A 14,933-nucleotide genomic window follows, 5' to 3' on the forward strand; every position below is an offset into this window, starting at 1 on the left:
CTTAAGTACTTGAAGCCCTTTGCTAAGCTCTGATATTATCTAACATCACCTGAAACCACCCTGTGAATAGGTATTATCCCTGTTTTACAAAGAAAGGAAAGTGAGCCTCATAGAAGTGAAATAATTTTAAGATCAGTGCTCTTAAGTGGAACAGAGATTTAAATCCATACCTGCATCAGAAACACTGAGCTCTGCCGTACCACCAGCCTGCTGTCAATTATTTGCATGTATGTCTCTCCCAATAAATTGTGAGCACCTTGAGGCCAGGTACCTTGTCTCTTTTGTTTGTCACTGTGTTGCCAGTATCTAGAACAAAGTACAGCTTTGTTTAACTAGGCACAGTTAAATGGGTATCAGATTAATGAATGACGTCTCTGTAGCAGCTTCGGATTCCTAGTCCCTGAAACGTTGACACCTCCATAGGAGGTAAGAGGTGGAAATAGGTGGCTAGTGAAGGTAAGAGAGGGAGAGACCTGGGTGGAGGGACAAACAAAGCAGGTTCGGTTTGGGGGGGATTATGGTACCCTGGTACCTCGGGCCTCTGATCTCAGTCTTCCTGTCAGTGGCTGCACTGATCATTTACCCTGGGAAGTGAGGCGCCCTTCTCCTAGATCTTCATTCCCAAAGGTTATCGTTGTTGAATTCTCAGACTTTGGTGTTGAATAGGAGGTAGGGAGATAAAGACGCACACAGGGGTTAAACACTGCCAGGTCGTAGGTCCCTAAAGCATCCAGAGCTTCATGACCATTAATCCTGTTCCCTCTGATTTCAGGAGTCGGAAAATTCAGATTCGAAATATCCCACCCCAGCTCCGTTGGGAAGTAAGTGATTGGGGGCAACGCAAGGCATGGGGAAGTGGAGACGGGAAAGGAAGTCCAGGCCAATCTGAGTTGGCAGAGATGACTGGGGAATCTCCCACCCCTGCCCCGCCCCGGTGGTGTGGGGGTCTGCCAGGGATGCTAGTGCTGAGGGAGGTTGGTTGGGTCTTCTCCACAGCCTGGGACTACTCAGGTTAGCCCTTTGGGCTTGTCCCCAGACTTAGACCCCAGAGGCCCAAGTCTCCTTCCAGAAAGGCCCTTGGATGCCTTTTTGTTGTGCTCAAGTGCATTTCTGCACTTGATACCTCGACAAGTTACCAGCAGTATCAGTACCCTACAAAGAGTACATCCAGCAAGGTATACTACTCAGTCCCCTCCTGAGGCTATGCCTGTGCCCTCGTGCTCTGGGGTGACGGTGTCCGGCGGCCGGCTTCGTGAACAGTTCCTGGGATGCTCAGAGTAGGCCTCCTCTCCTCTCTCTTCCATGCCCCTAGGTGCTGGACAGCCTGCTTGCTCAGTACGGTACAGTGGAGAACTGCGAGCAAGGTAAGGGTACAGAGGCCATGGGCAGTGGGGAGGTGGGGGATGCATGCTGGAGCAGTTTGGGGGATCTTCTCTGCTTCGTTTTCCATGACCACAACCACCTGGCGTACCAAAAACAGACAGACAGACAGACAGAACATGGCATGAAGGGAGATACACACATGGGGGAGGTAGGCACGTCGGCCTGGCTTTGGCTGTGCTGCTTCTCTCTGGAGCGGGTTTCCCTGTTTAATGAACAAAAGTTACCCATTTCCTGCATGGGGTCCCAGGCTCTTAGGGGTCAGTCACGGTTGAAAGAGAGGTCTGAAGAGTTGAGCAGTAGGATGAGCATGGAAACTGGCACTCAGCCCGAGGAAGTCTGCAGCTCCTGCATTTTAAAAGCTTCATGATTCTTAATATTTGGCTGGAATAGTAATTGGTTATCTCTTTGCAGAAGCTCTGATAGTCTGCTACATGTCTGGTCAATTAAAAAAAAAGATTTTATTACTGGGTGCATGGCGATGGGCAGGGCGCGGTGTTTCAAGAGTGCGTTTAGTATTTCAAGAGAAATACTAAGAAGTCTGGGTCATACACTATTTGCTAAGATTTCTGAGGTTTCTCCATTGCTTCAAGTTATAAATAATTTTAAGAGGAAATGAGCGAAAATGATGATTCTGACTGAATGGATACAAGGTAGAGCTTGGCCGTTCCGAGAAGATACGGAGTTGGAGTTTGTAGTTCTCCGAGAAAAGTAAAGAAATCACCCCGTCGAGATTTAAGCGCTTATCTCCATTTTCTGTGGAAAGGCGCAATCTAGAAATCACTGTAGATTAAAATACCAGCCTGCGTTGAAGTAAAGTGCTGAGTCCATCAAGTGTGTTCTCCTGCTCTGATCCTGTAGGTTGCCTTTTTATCATAAATGCTGGGACACAGCTGGACACACGGATAACCATTGCCCTGTATGGCTTGCGCGTTGGACTAATGACTGAGTTACTCCTGGATAAACAGCCAGAATGAGTGCTGGCTGGGGACCTCAGCGTGAGCTGTGCTGGGAGGGAGGTCCTGAGGCCAAGCTAGTGTACATCTGTCCAGGGCTCACTGGGGAGCTCTAACACATCATATCAGGAGGGGAGACTCGCTCCCTGGAGAGAACAGAAATGGGAAATGTTTGATTTTGCTGGACAACAGAGAAAGTCTTCTGGTGTCACTTTCTAAGTGAGGTCCTTTCTGTCCACTCTGTTTATTTATTTTTTAAAAGATTTTATTTATTTATTTGACGGACAGAGATCGCAAGTAGGTAGAGAGGCAGGCAGAGAGAGAGGGGGAAGCAGGCTCCCTGCCGAGCAGAGAGCCTGTTGTGGGGCTCGATGTGGGGCTCCATCCCAGGCCCCTGAGACCATGACCTGAGCCGAAGGCAGAGGCTTAACCCACTGAGCCACCCAGGCGCCCCCTGTCCACTCTGTTTAAAACGCACTTCTTCCTACCACCTCCTTTAACCTTGATTGACATTTCTCCATGGTGTTCATCAACTTCTGATAGGCTAGAGAATTTGCTTATTGTGCTTTGTGTTGTCTGCTCCTGCTAGAATGTAAGCTCCAGGAAGGCAGGGCCTTTGTCAGTTTCATCCATTATGGGGTTTCAGTTTAATGGGCAAGATTGTTCTTGCGGACTCTCCCTCACTCACCGCTGAGCTGGGGGAGCTCTGCGGATGAAGGCCAGAGGGGCTTAGAGTGGTCTGTGCTGAGCATTTGTTATCCTCAGGGTGAGGGGGGCAGAGGCTTGGTTTTTGTCACTGTCCTCCACCCCAGGGCTGAGCTGGCCCAGGGAACCCCGAATCAAAAGACAGACACAAGACAGGTTAATTTTACTAATTTAAAATAAGAAACGTGCCCTCAGATCGCCTGGAATTCTATCGTCCAGCCCAGTCTCTCCCTGTAGGAAAGAGTATATGACAGAATCGAATGAAGACCAAGAGGTTTCATGGTAAGAACAGAGGACTTGGATGGGATTCATGGCAGGCACCATGAAGTTATGATGGATAGAATGTGCATTTTCACTGCCAAGCGGTGTGGAAGACCGAGTCAGGAAAGTGCCACCCCTCGGTTCCCCAGTAGCTACTCCTCTTAGCCTGTTTAGCTTAGGTTATGATAGCTCACTTATGGTCCATCTGTCCTTGAGGATGGTCTGCAGTGGAAATGGGTCTCTTTGCCATATGCTTACAGACCATGTTTGGGATGTTTGCTTCCGTAAATTGCTGATCTTACTGTGTGTGGATTTTTGACAAAGTTTAACTTCCCAAGAATAAACGGGAAATCCCAGACCCGGTGTGTGTGCTCTCCCTGCTGCCTAACTGCTGTGCTGACCGTGCCGTTTGGTTGCCCAGTGTGGGGTCGGGGGCTGGGAGGTGCTGGCCAGGGGGAAATTTAGAGGAAGACACGGATGGGAAAATGCAAAAAGGTTAATTTGAATTTTCTAGTTCTGGAGAGACTGGCCTCAAGGGTGGGTAGTTTGCCTTGTCATTCAGGTCTTTCCTTCTTCCAACACATTCAATTTCTTCTACCCTGGAAGGATGAGTTTTTGACACTTGGGGTTCATTGGTGGCATCTCCAGATTGTGTTGCTCTAACCTTGGCCTCTGTTTTGCTCCCCCAGTGAACACCGAGAGTGAGACGGCGGTGGTGAATGTCACCTATTCCAACCGGGAACAGACCAGGCAGTGAGTGGGCTGGAAAGCGGGGTGGGGAGGGTCTTCATGAAGCCCTGGAGGCAGGCAAGAGTGCCTGCTTGGGTTCTGTTACGGTGACAGCCAGTCGCAGACTTTTTTTGGTTCAGGGGTCTCAAGGGTTCAGAAACTCATCAGGATTGATAGCAAATCATGGACAGGAAGGGACCCAGAGAAACCTTCCCAGGAAAGGTGGGAAATCCTCTAGGAGAAAAGGTGGGCTTTCTCTGGCATGTCTAGCTGCCCTGGCAGGGTCCTTTGCCTTGTTGACGGCGCCATCTAGTGTTAGTGAGGAGGAACTGCGAGATTCACAGGAGGGATTTGTTCGTGTTCTGATGTGGCGGGGGGCAGACATTTTCTTGCGGATGATGCTGCGAGCCCAGTTTCTGCTCTTGTAGGGTCCTGTTCGTCCAGTCACACGCATGCTTTCTAGCTCCTTAAGCCCTTTGGTTGAGCAGTTACACTTCTCACCTGCTGGTCCTGACGGACCTTGTATAGTCCGTGCATTTACTCATTCATATCTGACCTGTTACGGGCTTTTTGCCACATTGGGCTTTTGAGAGCTTACTTGTTCCTTCAGCATGCTGCCTCCAGCCTGCTGATGGTACAGGGATCCCACCGCTTCCTCAAATCCTATTTTCTTTTGTTTTTCTTTATTTTGTTTTAAAGTTTATTTTATTTATTTTATTTTTCATTGTTTTGAAGATTTTATTTATTTATTTGACACAAAGAGATCATACATAGGCAGAAAGGCAGGCAGAAAGGGGTGGGGGGAAGCAGGCTCCCTGCTGAGCAGAGAGCCCGATGCGGGGCTCGATCCCAAGACCCTGAGATCATGACCCGAGCTGAAGGCAGAGGCTTAACCCACTGAGCCACCCAGGTGCCCCTTACAGTTTATTTTTAAGTTATTTCTACACCCAACGTGGTACTCGAACGCAGGGTCCCGAGATCAAGAGTTAGCATACTCTACTGACCGAACCTGCCAGGCGCCCTGCCCGCAATTTTTTTTTTTTTTTTTAATTGAACAGATAGAGATAACAAGTAGGCGGCGGGGTGGGGGGTGGGAAGCAGGCTCCCTGCTGGGCAGAGAGCCCAACTCGGAGCTTGATCCCAGGACCCTGGGATCATGACCTGAGCCGAAGGCAGAGGCTTAACCCCCTGAGCCACCCAGGCGCCCCATGCCCGCACTTTTTTAAGTAGCTCTTGGGCTCAGAATTTTCTGGACGTCCCTGTTGCCCCTTCCTTAGCCTGGCTCTAAAGGTCATGTCAACACCAGCTTACTCCCCGCGGCCTGTTGCTGCCTTGTTAACATTTCTGACCTGCATCGGCTGCTGTGGAACGGGAGGAAGCTTGCTTTTTCAGACATTCCAGATAGACTTAAACTCCAGCTTCCAAGCTGTAAGCAGGACATTCTGTCTCCAGCCTCTCCCTCTTCCCCCCGCCCCCAACGGTTTCCTCAGATATAGAAGGTGCCAGGCTCAGACTCAGCAGGTGTAAAAACAAGTCTCTTCTTTCATCGTGTGTTTATTATATTTATTTACTTACCGCGAATCACATGTGGTTCTCAGAGTAACCTGTGATACGTAGTTCTGGCTGGAACTAATAAACCAGTTCGAAATTCATTGAGAATAACTTATTTAGGTTTCCCTTTGATGTTTTCAGCCATTTAGACTGGACAGTTCTCTGAGGTGGAGGTGGGAGTGGTGGGTAGGTGGTCATCTCCGTTACTTTCAGTGTGTTCCAAGTTGTAACCCGGAGTGCTTCACACACGGAGGGCCTTTGGTGTGATTGGCGTGGACTGGAGGGACCAGTAGATTCTCCCTCTGTCCTCAGAGCCATCATGAAGCTGAATGGCCACCAGCTGGAGAACCACGCCTTGAAGGTCTCCTACATTCCTGACGAGCAGATAGCACAGGGTCCTGAGAATGGGCGTCGAGGCGGCTTTGGCTCTCGGGGTCAGCCCCGCCAGGGCTCCCCTGTGGCAGCGGGGGCCCCAGCCAAGCAGCAGCAAGTGGATATCCCCCTGCGGCTTCTGGTACCCACCCAGTATGTGGGTGCCATCATCGGCAAGGAGGGGGCCACCATACGAAACATCACGAAACAGACCCAGTCCAAGTGAGTCTTGGCTACGGGGCCGTGGGAGCTGGGGTGCCTCCTGGTTGCACGCCGGGCATGTCTCAGTATATACCTTTCAGGAAATGTTTCCTGGAATGTGTTCCCTTTTCTCTTCATTGGGGAAGGGGGATGGTCACTGTTCCAATCTCAGCCTCCTGGAAAGGTGGGGGCTGTTGGGGAGGTTGAATGGACCTGGGGCATGCCATTTGCTGGCCAGTGGCTGGGCCGCACCATTATTAGTAGGAGGCATTCTAGAATTTCTTGTAGGAAGTGTCCTTGGGCAGACCGAGTCTGGGTGAGTCAGCCACAGAGTCTGCTGGTGGCCCCTGGGATGGGCAGCCCGGCCAAAGCCAACCCTCAGTGATAGGTCACCATCCTGCCCCATCTCCTGTTCCACCACTGCTATCCCTCTAATCTCTTTATTTATTTATTTACTTATTTATTTTTTAAAAGATTTTATTTATTTATTTGACAGACAGAGATCACAAGTAGGCAGAGAGGCAGGCAGAGAGAGAGAGAAGATGAAGCAGGCTCCCTGAGGAGCAGACAGCCCAATGTGGGGCTTGATCCCAGGACCCTGGGATCATGACCTGGGCCGAAGGCAGAGGCTTTAACCCACTGAGCCACCGAGGCGCACCTAATCTCTTTTTTAAAATTTGACTTTTTTTTCTTTTTTAAAGATTTTATTTATTTATTTGTCAGAGAGAGAGAGCACAAGTAGAGAAGCAAGCAGGCAGAGGCAGAGAGAGAACCAGGCTCCCCGCTGAGCAAGGAGCCCGATGTAGGACTCGATTCCAGGACCCTGGGCTCATGACCCGAGCTAAAGGCAGCTACTCAACTGACTGAGCCACTGAGGCATCCCAGACTTTTTTTTTATTTGAATATAGTTGACTTCTCTTCTCTAATCTTTATAGCTGGTCAGGGTACTCTGGAAAAGAACAGGTCACATCATGTCCTTATTCCAAATGCATCCTTAATTATTTACTTTTAATTTGGAACAGTGTGCCTTCCCTTTATAGTTGTTTCACGGGGGCACCCAGTGTTGAAGGGGAAATGCAGCTTCAGAGCTGTGGGCTGCTGATGGCCAGCCCTGTGTTCCCATGCCAGACGCCACTGTTGTCCCCCCCCCACCTCCTCATTCAGTGGGCCGGCCTGGGTTCCCCTGGACTTTTCTCTGCCCTTCCTACTTCTGCACTTGAACTTGTTCTAAGAGCCGTTTCTGAACTTTGGGTTGAGGAGAGGTGGCCAGGAGGGTGAAGAAGACTCCGGGTTTCACCGGGGAGTGACCTAACCATCCTTGACCTTGTGGTCCTCAGGATAGACGTGCACAGGAAGGAGAACGCAGGTGCTGCGGAGAAGGCCATCAGCGTCCACTCGACCCCGGAGGGCTGCTCGTCTGCCTGTAAGATGATCTTGGAGATCATGCACAAGGAAGCCAAGGACACTAAAACGTAAGGCTTTCACTCAGCGTTTCTCAGGAGGAGGGGATGGCCGCCCTCCCCTGCTCTGACATGCTTTATTCGCAAGAATGTGGAGATAGAGAGGAGACAGGACGTAAACTGAAACGTGAGGTCCTTTTTCCCACAAGTTACACCCGTGTACCCTTTTAGCGATTCTGTGCATTTACGGGTGTGTGTGCACGCGTTGGTCCACGGACGTACGTATGCAGGTGTGCTGCGTGTTCCAGCACAAATAGGACCATAGTGAACGTGTTCTCTAGTTCACTTTTTTCCCATTTATGGATCAGCAGTTAATCACCCGCCTCATTCTTTCTAACGCTGCATGGAATTCTATGGTGTGGCTGTTCTAAAGTAAACAGTTGAATGAGTATTAATATGCACGTACCCGTGAAACGATCACCCCAGTTAGGATAATGAGCACGGCTGTTGCTCTGGTAGTCCCTATGCCCCTTGGTGGCTCGTCCATGCTTCCCCATTTCTCTAGCACTAAGCAACCACCAATTTGTTGATTTTCATAATGATTTCAAAAGTAGGTGTTTTTTTCTTTTTTAAAGATTTTATTTATTTATTTGACAGACAGAGATCACAAGTAGGCAAGAGAGGCAGGCAGAGAGAGAGGAAGGGAAGCAGGCTCCCCACTGAGCAGAGAGCCTAATGTGGGGCTCGATCCCAGGACCCTGAGATCAGGACCTGAGCTGAAGGCAGAGGCTTAACCCACTGAGCCACCCAGGCGCCCCTCAAAAGTAGTTTTGTGCCGTGGTTGGTCCCAGAAACCCCACGTCTGCAGTGGCAGGCTGACTGAGTCTCTGTGTGGCCCCCCGTTTAACAGCTCTTGTTTCTCCCTCCTTCCCAAGGGCTGACGAGGTTCCCCTGAAGATCCTGGCCCATAATAACTTTGTGGGGCGTCTCATTGGCAAGGAAGGGCGCAATCTGAAGAAAGTAGAGCAGGACACAGAGACGAAGATCACCATCTCCTCGTAAGGCTCCCAATTACCTCTCTGTGAGGGGGCTGCCCGGGGGCAGCGGTGTGTCAGTAGTGAGCCTTAATACTGGGGCCGTAAGTTGGATGCAGTTTCTGCCCTAGGGAAGCTTGATCAGTGAAGTGGCAAAGACTGGTTATCTCTGTGAGGGCTGGGGTTGCTGGAGCACATCCTTCCGTCCTCTGGGCTGCCCATCACGCCTGTCCCCTGCATCTCCGAGAGCCTGCAGCCGGGGTGGGGGTGGGGCAGGGAGTGGGATGGCAGTTTCAGGCGTGTTTGCCAGGCTTCGAGAAGCAGACTGACCGAGGCCCCGGTCTGAGGATTAAGTGTGTGCTCCCTTGTGTCACGGCCCGCTCCTCCCGGTAGAACCAGAGCCAGGCAGACCAGTTACCTCTTCTGTGAGCACTGTGCCTCGGCATTTCATCCCAGACTCGCTCCGTTCTGAAAGCATAGGAGATGGGTCGCCTAGAACCACTGGAGAAACCTCCAGTCCTGAGTGTCCTCTTTGCTTTACCAGTGCTGAAAAGCGGTCTGTGATCGGACTCCTCGCAAATCGAGGGGTTTCAATCCGGTGTTCTCTCCCAGTACCTGGCTTGCCCCCGCCTTGCCCCGGTGACAGACTGAAGGCCAGAGATGGGAAGCTGTTTGCTGACAGGGACGCAGCCTACAGGAGCTGTGTCTGGGGCTGGTGCCCAGCAGGGGGCCTCTCACTGGTGGGAGGGTGACGCAGCCCTGCTGTCCCGCCAGGTTGCAGGACCTCACCCTCTATAATCCCGAGAGGACCATCACCGTGAAGGGGGCCATTGAGAACTGCTGCAGGGCCGAGCAGGAGATCATGAAGAAGGTTCGGGAGGCCTATGAGAACGACGTGGCCGCCATGAGTGTGAGTGCCCGGTGCCGCTGCTTCCCCTGACGCTCTGGGCCTGCGGCACCGAAGAAGGGGTCCTCCACGTGGGGTGGTCAGGCCACACGCCTTTGGATTTCCAGCCCTCCAGATCTTTGAAGTTTAATGAATAGAGATTCTTTTTTTTTTTTTTTTTTAAGATTTTATTTATTTATTTGACAGAGAGAGAGATCACAAGTAGGTGGAGAGGCAGGCAGAGAGAGAGAGGAGGAAGCAGGCTCTTCGCTGAGCAGAGAGCCCGATGTGGGGCTTGATTCCAGGACCCCGGGATCATGACCTGAGCTGAAGGCAGAGGCTTTTAACCCACAGAGCCACCCAGGCGCCCCATGAATAGAGATTCTTGATCTGATTCCTGAGGTGTGGGTCGGGTTTCATCAGGGGCTTTGAGGTCTGTGGTCTTCCTATAAAATTAGTGTTGTGGGTCCTCCAGTGAGGAGAGTGGCCATAATTTTTATCTCATTTGTTTTTTAAGATTATATTTGTTTATTTCAGAGATAAAAGAGAGCACAAGAGCCAGGGCAAGCAGGGGGAGAAGCAGAGGGAGAGGGGCAGGGACTAAGAAGATTCTGCATTGGATGTGGATCCCAGTGTGGGGCTTGATCCCACAACCCTAAGATCATGACCTGAGCCACAGTCAAGAGTTGGACGCTTAACATCTGAGCCAGCCAGGCACCCCTCATCTGATTTTTTAACTTTTTTTTTTTTAAGGATTTTATTTATTTTTTTGACAGACGCAGTGAGAGAGAGGGAACGCAAGCAGGGGAGGTGGGAGAGGGAGAACAGGCCTCCTGCAGAGCAGAGAGCCCGATGTGGGGCTTGATCCCAGAACCCTGGGATCATGACCCGAGCCGAAGGCACCCCTGATTTTTTAAAATTAAGTTTTCATTCATTCGTTCATTTTTTTTTAAAAGATTTTATTTATTTATTTGACAGAGAGATCACAAGCAGGCAGAGAGGCAGGCAGAGAGAGAGGAGGAAGCAGGCTCCCTGCTGAGCAGAGAGCCCGATGCGGGGCTTGATCCCAGGACTCTGAGATCATGACCTGAGCCGAAGGCAGCGGCCCAACCCACTGAGCCACCCAGGCACCCCCATTCGTTCATTTTTAAAGATTTTATTTTTGAGAATGAGGATGAGTGGCGGAGGCAGAGGGAGAAGCATGCTCCCCGCTGAGTAGAGAGCCTGATGTGGGACTTGATCCCAGGATCCCAGGATCATGACCCGAGCCAAAGGCAGACAGTCAACCGACTGAGCCACCCAGGTGTCCCTCAGCTGATTTTTTTAAAAGGAGAGTGAGAATGTGGGGTACAGGAAAACATGTGAGCCCTGGAGGTCGAACGGAGATCTGTCCTTGCTGTGGCTTCTCATGGGAATTTTCCAGTGCAGGCAGGGTTAGTGGAATAAGCCACCGGGGAGATGGGACATCTGAGGGTCTGGTTGACCCTTCTGGTTGGTGTTGCTGGTTCTTGATCCAGCGGTCATGTCCCATTGCTCACAGCCCCATGCCCCGTGTGTGTGTGTGTGTGTGTGTGTGTGTGTGTGTGTGCGCGAGCGCGCGCGCGCTCAAGAGCCAGAAGGGCAGGAAGGCTTTGTGCAAAAGCACCCGGTTCTGCTGTGTTTGCACCCCCCCAACCCTAGCACTGCTTTCTGGGTTCATCCGGGCCCTGCAGCACGAGCTGACCTCTTCCCTCCTCACCTTCCTTCCCCAGCTGCAGTCACATCTCATACCCGGCCTGAACCTGGCGGCCGTAGGTCTTTTTCCAGCTTCGTCCAGTGCGGTCCCACCACCTCCCAGCAGTGTCACTGGGGCTGCTCCCTACAGCTCCTTTATGGTAGGTGCAAGATTTCCTGACCGGGGGGGGGGGGGGGGGGGGGCCCTGGGCCTTTCCACGGCCTCCCTTAGGGTCGAGTCCCCTGCGGGAGCCTGATGCTTAGGAATTTGCAGAGAGGGAGGAGGGACGGGAGGTCTGGGATGCCCCTCTTGTGCAGTGTTGCCAGCTGTGTGCACGGTGCTGCAGAGGCCGCCTGGTGGCAGCACCGTCCCTCGTCCCTTTTGGCCCTGGGGAGAGCCCTGGCGCGGGTCGTCCATATTGGCCGCCCAGTGTCTGGCTCCTTCTCTTTGAGGACGCTCACCTGGGGGGTGGAAGGGCTCCAGGCCGCGCCCTGCTCCCGGTGGTAACGCGCCCTGCCCCGGTAGCAGGCCCCGGAGCAGGAGACGGTGCAGGTGTTCATCCCAGCACAGGCGGTGGGGGCCATCATCGGGAAGAAGGGACAGCATATCAAACAGCTCTCGCGATTCGCCAGCGCCTCCATTAAGGTGACCTGCTCTGCCTCCTTCCAGGTCCTGGGAAGAGGGGAGCGCTCTGCTTCCACCCCGTCCGCCTTTCTTCCTGGATACCCTATGGGGCCGCTCTTGGGTGGCTTCTTTCTCTGCTAGTCCCCGTCCCCTTTGGGAGGAGAGCTTAGGTTCTGACATGGACTGATGCGGGTTCAGCCCCCAGCTCTGGAGCCTCAGCCCCTGATCCCTTGTGACTGTAGTCCAGTCTGAGCGACACAAAGTGAGGCAGTCGCCCCCCCCCACTCGGCCAGTGCCCAGCGCTCAGTGGTTGCGGCAGGTGCCAGCTGTCTTTTCGCCTTCCTTGGCTGGGGTCTGGTGCAGAGAGAAGAGACACGAACTAAACAGAGTTAATCTTCACAAGCCTAAATCCAGTAGTGTCGGCGGTCCTAAAGGAGTTGGTCAGACACAGGGATTCTTTTCTGCTGGTATGGTCCCTGCCCTCCTCACCGTGGGCATTTTGTCTGTGCCCCACTCCAAGCAGGACCCCATGGAAGCCTCCCCAGGAAGCTGGGAGGGTGCACGGTGGGGAGGCCCTGCTTAGGGACTGTCCCTGGCATGCACACACACAACACGCACACGTCCTCATCACATTTTTGGTGCAGGGGCAGTGCCCTTGGGGCTCAGGGTCTTTGTTGTTGCTTCTCCTGGCCCTCGGAAGTAGGTGGTGGAATTGGGATGGTGGTGGGGGGCTTGGTGGAGGTAGGGGGCACCTCTTTGACCAGTTCTTTCCTTTCTAGATTGCTCCTCCTGAAACTCCTGACTCCAAAGTTCGTATGGTCATCATCACTGGACCCCCAGAAGCCCAATTTAAGGTTCTCATCCTTGTTTTTCCAAAGGAAGGAATCGAGGTTGGGTGGGAATGGAAATCTGCAGATCTTCGTCTTTTTATTTCATTTTTATTTTTATTTATTTAGTTCTTAAAGATTTTATTTATTTATTTGACGGGTAGAGATCACGAGTAGGCAGAGAGGCAGGCAGAGCAGGGGTGGTGGGGGGGAAGCAGGCTCCATGCTGAGCAGAGAGCCCTATACAAGGCTCTATCCCAGGACCCTGGGATCATGACCTGAGCTGGAGGCAGAGGCTTAACCCACTGAGCCACCCAGGAGCAGTCCCCCCCACCCCTTTTTTAAAGATTTTATTTATTTATTTGATGGACAGAGATCACAAGTAGGCAGAGAGGCAGGCGGGGGGAGGGGGAGCAGGCTCCCTGCTGAGCAGAGAGCCTGATGCAGGGCTTGATCTCAGGACCCTGAGATCATGACCTGAGCTGAAGGCAGAGGCTTAACCCACTGAGCCACCCAGGCGCCCCTACATAACACTTTCTTTTTTTTTTTTTTTTTTTAAAGATTTTATTTATTTATTTGACAGAGAGATCACAAGCAGGCAGAGAGGCAGGCAGAGAGAGAGGAGGAAGCAGGCTCCCTGCTGAGCAGAAAGCCCGATGCGGGGCTCGATCCCAGGACTCTGAGATCATGACCTGAGCCGAAGGCAGCGGCTTAACCCACTGAGCCACCCAGGCGCCCCTACATAACACTTTCTTTTAAAAAGTTTTTATTTATGGGACGCCTGGGTGGCTCAGTTGGTTAAGCAGCTGCCTTCGGCTCAGGTCATGATCCCAGCGTCCTGGGATCGAGTCCCACATCGGGCTCCTTGCTTGGCAGCAAGCCTGCTTCTCCCTCTGCCTCTGCCTGCCACTCTGTCTGCCTGTGCTCACTCTCGCTTCTCTCTCTATGACAAATAAATAAATAAAATCTTTAAAAAAAAAAAAGTTTTTATTTATTTAAGTAACTCCTACACCTAGCGTGGGGCTTGCAGCCACAACCCTGAGATGGAGAGTCGCATGCCCTGCTGACTGAGCCAGCTGGGGGCGCCGAGAGCGGCATGGCAGTGCCTGCTGGCAATGTGGCATCAGACTCCATTTCTGTTGACTTCTTCACTCTTTATTTCTGAAGGTGAACAGAAATCTGGGACAGAAGGAAGGCTGAGGGCTTCTTTCTTGTGTCCTGTTTCCCTTAGTAAGGAAGATCTTTGATGCCCAATTCCCTCCTCTCCTTTCTTTCTTTATGTCCTGCTGCATTGCTGGGTCCCTGAACTGGTGGTCACAGAGTCAGAGAGCGACCCGTTGGTTCCTCCTGACCTAGGCAGGGCTAGAGAACGGGGACGCTCCAGAGGCTGTGGGGCCTGTCCAGCAGCCTGTCCTCTGGCTGACTTGATGAGCTGCCTTGTTCACGATCATCCCAGAGCCCGCAGGGGTTTGTAGCTTCTGAAGTGTCCCTGAAGTATGTGTTCAGTTACTGCACCTGGGCTCTCCAGCATTATAAGGAAGCAGAAGGAACAGGTCGCTGCTCACGGGCCATTTTCGCATCCCCTGGTGTAAATGGTTGAGCTGGGCCTGTGGGTGAAAGGGGATCGGTTGCACCTTGGGGGCTCCGGTCGGGCGGTTCCTTTGCTTCCCTTCTGTCATGTGTAGCCCGCTGATGAACAAGGACCTCCTCCTCTCAGGCTCAGGGAAGAATTTATGGAAAACTCAAGGAGGAGAACTTCTTTGGTCCCAAGGAGGAAGTGAAGCTGGAGACCCACATCCGGGTGCCGGCGTCCGCTGCTGGCAGAGTCATTGGCAAAGGTGGCAAAACGGTGAGCCTCAGGGCCAGGGATAGATGTGCTGGGTTGTAGTGCTCACACCGCACGGCTCTGCCCTGGCCTCCTACTCCCCTACCCTGTAGGACCTGAGGACCCCCACTTTCTCCTTTACCTATTCTCCTCCCTGGCCCGGCTCCGGGGTCCTCCAGTTACCTGCTAGGGTCATGCCTTCTGCCCCTCCCTCCAGCCCCTTCTGTGCTTTCCGGATAGCACCCTAAGCTGCCCTCTGCTCCCCACCCCGCCCAGGTAAATGAGTTGCAGAATTTGACAGCGGCTGAGGTGGTGGTGCCAAGAGATCAGACTCCGGATGAGAATGACCAGGTCATCGTCAAGATCATTGGGCATTTTTATGCCAGCCAGGTACACAGGGCACTCCCCCGTCTCGTGCCAGTGCAGTTCCTTTGGCTTTCTTACAGTGACTACCTCCATCCCTGCTTC

The 14,933-nt window shown here is 52.3% G+C and overlaps 1 protein-coding gene across 2 annotated transcripts in view; it reads left to right on the plus strand.

Moving 5' to 3' along the window:
- IGF2BP1 (insulin like growth factor 2 mRNA binding protein 1) overlaps nt 1-14,933 on the plus strand; it is a 48,622-nt gene that overhangs the window by 25,562 nt on the left and 8,127 nt on the right. Inside the window, exons 3-14 of one of the 2 annotated variants that reach the window (XM_047708901.1) lie at nt 773-821; nt 1,313-1,364; nt 3,992-4,055; nt 5,895-6,176; nt 7,493-7,627; nt 8,491-8,613; nt 9,364-9,499; nt 11,227-11,349; nt 11,718-11,834; nt 12,593-12,667; nt 14,358-14,489; nt 14,742-14,855. In XM_047708901.1, coding sequence (XP_047564857.1) covers nt 773-821; nt 1,313-1,364; nt 3,992-4,055; nt 5,895-6,176; nt 7,493-7,627; nt 8,491-8,613; nt 9,364-9,499; nt 11,227-11,349; nt 11,718-11,834; nt 12,593-12,667; nt 14,358-14,489; nt 14,742-14,855 — 1,402 coding nt within the window. Of the gene's footprint in view, nt 1-772; nt 822-1,312; nt 1,365-3,991; nt 4,056-5,894; nt 6,177-7,492; nt 7,628-8,490; nt 8,614-9,363; nt 9,500-11,226; nt 11,350-11,714; nt 11,835-12,592; nt 12,668-14,357; nt 14,490-14,741; nt 14,856-14,933 lie in introns of both variants that reach the window. The other variant, XM_047708900.1, reaches the window with a different exon arrangement.

This window comes from Lutra lutra, chromosome 16 (assembly GCF_902655055.1).
Source record: "Lutra lutra chromosome 16, mLutLut1.2, whole genome shotgun sequence".
Taxonomy (NCBI): Eukaryota; Metazoa; Chordata; class Mammalia; order Carnivora; family Mustelidae; genus Lutra; species Lutra lutra.